We start from the raw sequence: 3,936 nt of genomic DNA on the forward strand, positions 1-3,936 counted from the left end.
GTGACAAATCAAATCAAAAAAAAACCGTGATTTTTGCGACGATTGTAACAAATCAAATCAAAAAAAACCGTGATTTTTGCACACACCTTTACTTCGCAGTAGCAGTTCGCACTGCGTGTGCAGCAGTGAAATTTGCATCACCACCAGCAGGAGCAGCGGCAGCAGCAGCAGCAGCACCACCGCCAGCAGCAGCAGCAGCAGCAGCAGCAGCAGCAGCAGCAGCAGCAGCAGCAGCAGCAGCAGCAGGAGCAGGAGCAGCAGCAGCAGCAGCAGCAGCAGCAGTGACGGCAGCAGGGGCAGCCAGCTGCTGCCCTGCGATGCGGGCAGCAGCTGCTGGCTGCTGCGGGCAGGATGCGGGTAGCAGTTGCTGGCCGCTGCAGGCAGCAGCTGCAGCAGCAGCAGCAGCAGCAGCAGCTGCGGCCGCGGCAGATGCCGCCGCAGCATCTGCGGCTTCAGCAGCTGCCAGCAGCTATGGCAGCAGCAGCTGCGGCAGCGGCCGCAGCAGCAGCTACGCACTTTTTGTAACAGCAGCAGCTGGCAGCAGCCAGCCAGCAGCATTCGCAGCTCTAACGGCCGTTACATCAGCAGCAGCAGCCGCGCAGCAACGGTAGCACTGACATCCAAACCACCACCCACAACTGAATCCTACCATCATGACCACCAGCATTGGCAACAGCGCCAGCCGTAGCCACAACAGCCTGAGCCTCAGCCACAACAGCATCGGCCACACCAGCCTCGGGCACACCAGCCTTGGCCACAACAACAACGACAACAACAGCAACAACAACAACAACAACAACAACAACAACAACAACAACAACAACAACAACAACAACAACAACAACAACAACAACAACAACAACAACAACAACAACAACAACAACAACAACAACAACAACAACAACAACAACAACAAGAGCGATGACACCAGTGTTGGTACGTAAGATGGTAACAACAGTGTCACTACAGTACCAGCATGGAGTAGCCTGCATCATGAGGAGGTCGTCATCGTGTCACCATATGGCTAGCGTGCATATTGGTGACAATGGTCAAGCAAACAACATCTAATACGTGCACACAAACAACTCTTTGCGGGATGCTGCAATCTCAAGATAACTGATGGACAAGCCGCATGTTTTGTGGGCAGTTCCTGGTTGGCAGCCTGGGCCTGAGCAAGGCCCGGTTAGCTATTGTGTGAGTGAGCCAGCGACAGATGACGAGATGAGCCGGCGGCACGCGGCGGTGTCGGTCAGGCCGAGCAGACCTGGCGTGCAGTTGGGTGGGCACCTGGAAAAGCAGTCAACTGCTAAGGTCCTGGTCTGTGTGCAGGCTACCGTGTTGTACAGTAACACGTCCTCTGACACCGCACACGCATCCGTCCCTGCGTGGTGGCGGCTCTGCACCCTCAAAGGCTGTCTGAACAGTCACGCACTGACCGTCAATCCACCTCGCAGGCATCGAGGCGCGACGTGCGGTGCTGTTGGGCGCTAAAGCAGACGCCGCTGCGTCACATCGTCACATGTGCCTGGCGCGGCGGCATGCTGGGGTGTGGTTGCAGCAGTTTGGCCAGCGATGATGCAGCAGCACCGCCGCTGCTCGCTGGGCATGCTAGCCAGCAGGAGTCGCCCTTCGCCAATCTAGAACATGCGGCAGCACCACTGATGTGCATACAATGGCGCCCGGGGCACGTGGAATTTGGATAAATGCTTGTGCTGCCAGGTGTGACACTTGTGTACTGCAGTGCTGCACGTGCAGTACTGCAGTTGGCCCCGGCTCAATGGATGCCGTCCATGCTGCTGCGCCGACCTGACCGACCAAGAAGACAGTTTTGCTGTCGTGCTACCGTATCATAGTATCGTTACGGCGATCAAACTTGGCTCATGACCGGGTGACACGGGATCACCAGCACCCCGAGTTCGAAATTGGGATGCTAAGCGCACCTGGAACCAAGCTGCAGTGCTTTTATTATAATTGCTTCGATCTGTGGTTCGCCCAAATGCGCTATTGAGCCCCTGATCGGCGATCTTGAGTTCGTCACGGTGCACACTCCTTGCGCGGCTTGCTCGAGCCGTTGCAAGGCTCACGTCGGAGTATCTCCAGGCACCTCACTGTGCATCGCTCGCGCTGCGCGTCCCTGAGCGATGGCTGAGGCGAATGTCAACAACGGCGCCGCGCCGCTTTCACGGGACACCGACTACGAGGGGGTCAAGGCCTGGATGGCGGGCGTGCTGACGCCGCACGAGGTCGAGAAGGGTGAGGGGACGGCTGTGGAGCTGCTTGGGTCATCGGCGCTGCAGGCATCTAGCCGCGTGCGTAATGACGCGCCGCTTGCAACCTTGGCCGCGCGGCTGCCCAATGCTGCCTGTCGGGGTGCGTGGCGGTTGTGGGCATCTGCGACGTGGGGCACCCAAAGTTGAGTCTCACTGCTGTATAAAGCAACAAAATGACCCATTGTCGATGAGCGTAACACCTGCATACGAGTGACTCACATCGTCTGCACCAAAAATCAACAACACGGCGCAGTCATCCAGAAGCTGGCAGACAATGACGAGGACCTCACGGGGGCGGTCCTGCTGGGCATTCCAGATGATTTCGAGGTGTTCGTGACCACCCTAAAGAACGAGCTGGACATCAAGAACTTCTCGATCCGCCAGAAGCTGTTTGATGCCGTGGCCGCAGCGCGGAGGGGCCCTGCGGGTGCCGACCCCGCGGACGAGGCGGCGGCTGACGGGGACGGCGGCGAAGCTGCGCGCGGCAGCAATGCCAGGGCGCCGCTTGCAAACATCGACTTAAACGTGAGGGTGTTGGTGCATGAGATGATGGAGCGGCTTTGTGTGCGTGTCATTGAGCTGCTGGGCACCCAGCAAAAGCATGGCCGGCACCCAGCAACAGCAGATGCTCTCAATCTTGTTGCATGAGCGCGACGCGCCTCGACATAAGCCACGCGCGCAAGGCGAGGGCGCGCGAAATGTTTGCCGGTGTGGACCCAGTTGAGAGGCACGCATGTGCGCATGCGTGCACACCCTCCTGCCCCCCCCCCCCTACACACACACTCTCTCTCCTGTTGCTGGCACTGAATTTTCAGGCGCCCCAGACTCAGCGCCGACAGCGCTTGGTCAAGGATGAGCAGGCTGGTCAGGAGGAGGATCAGGAGGAGGACGAGGATGGCATGGCGGTGGATGAGGACGAGGCTGAGGAGCAGCTCCCGGCCGCCCGCAAACGCGGTGAGGCGGTGCTTGCATGCTTGTGCTCATGCTCGTGCCATGGTCGGGTTTTGTTGGACGTCTTCACGGGCGCTCGAGTCGGTCGGCACGCAAGCACCCTGTGGTAAGGACGCCTGTCCGTGCTGCAGCCTGTCCACGCATAGAGCAAGCATCGTGCTGCCGCTGCCGCTGCTGCTGCTGCTGCTGCCCCTGCGGGGGCTGGGGCTGCTCAGACTCTCCTCAACTGCATGCACAAGCGGTGTTGAATGCGCACCTTCTGCTGTCACCTCGCTCCCAGGCCGCAACGCCAAGACGCCGGCGGCCGTCCCCCGCGCCAACAGGACGCCCGCCGCCCCGCTGCCCGCCAACGGCTTCGACGCGCCGCTCGGCAGCATGCCCGCCGGCTGCAGGCGCACCCGCTCGGCCGCGCGCCAGCCGCGGCGCGCGGCGGCGGAGGGGCGGCGCGCGGTACGGCGCAGGCTCGATTCGGATGACGACGGCCCAGAGGGCGGCGCGGGCGCGCGCCGCGGGCGTCGCCTTGTTAGGACGAGGCGGCAGCTGGTGACCGACGAGGAGGCACAGGGCGCTGCCGAGGACAATGATCAGGAGCCCGAGCAAGAGTTTGATGATTTCGAGGCAGAGTGGGGCCAGGACGACGAGGAGGGGGAGGAGGAGGAGGGGGCCGTGCAGCGCCCGCGGCGGCAGCTGAGAAGGAAGCGCGGCGGCGCGGCTC

At 61.1% G+C, this 3,936-nt stretch overlaps 2 protein-coding genes across 2 annotated transcripts; both read left to right on the forward strand.

Annotated features, from left to right (window-relative positions):
• Window positions 1-653: 653 nt before the first annotated feature.
• On the forward strand, window positions 654-944 carry MNEG_14840 (hypothetical protein; the record flags this gene model as incomplete). The annotated part of the gene is made up of 1 exon (XM_014036688.1): window positions 654-944. The coding sequence occupies one exon, from the start codon at window positions 654-656 to the stop codon at window positions 942-944; it is 291 nt and encodes a 96-aa protein (XP_013892142.1).
• Window positions 945-2,141: 1,197 nt separating this feature from the next.
• On the forward strand, window positions 2,142-3,697 carry MNEG_14841 (hypothetical protein; the record flags this gene model as incomplete). The annotated part of the gene is made up of 4 exons (XM_014036689.1): window positions 2,142-2,253; window positions 2,524-2,795; window positions 3,086-3,224; window positions 3,639-3,697. The coding sequence occupies 4 exons, from the start codon at window positions 2,142-2,144 to the stop codon at window positions 3,695-3,697; spliced, it is 582 nt and encodes a 193-aa protein (XP_013892143.1).
• Between the last annotated feature and the right edge of the window lie 239 nt (window positions 3,698-3,936).

The sequence above is a fragment of the Monoraphidium neglectum genome (genome assembly GCF_000611645.1).
Source record: "Monoraphidium neglectum strain SAG 48.87 unplaced genomic scaffold scaffold04810, whole genome shotgun sequence".
Taxonomy (NCBI): domain Eukaryota; kingdom Viridiplantae; phylum Chlorophyta; class Chlorophyceae; order Sphaeropleales; family Selenastraceae; genus Monoraphidium; species Monoraphidium neglectum.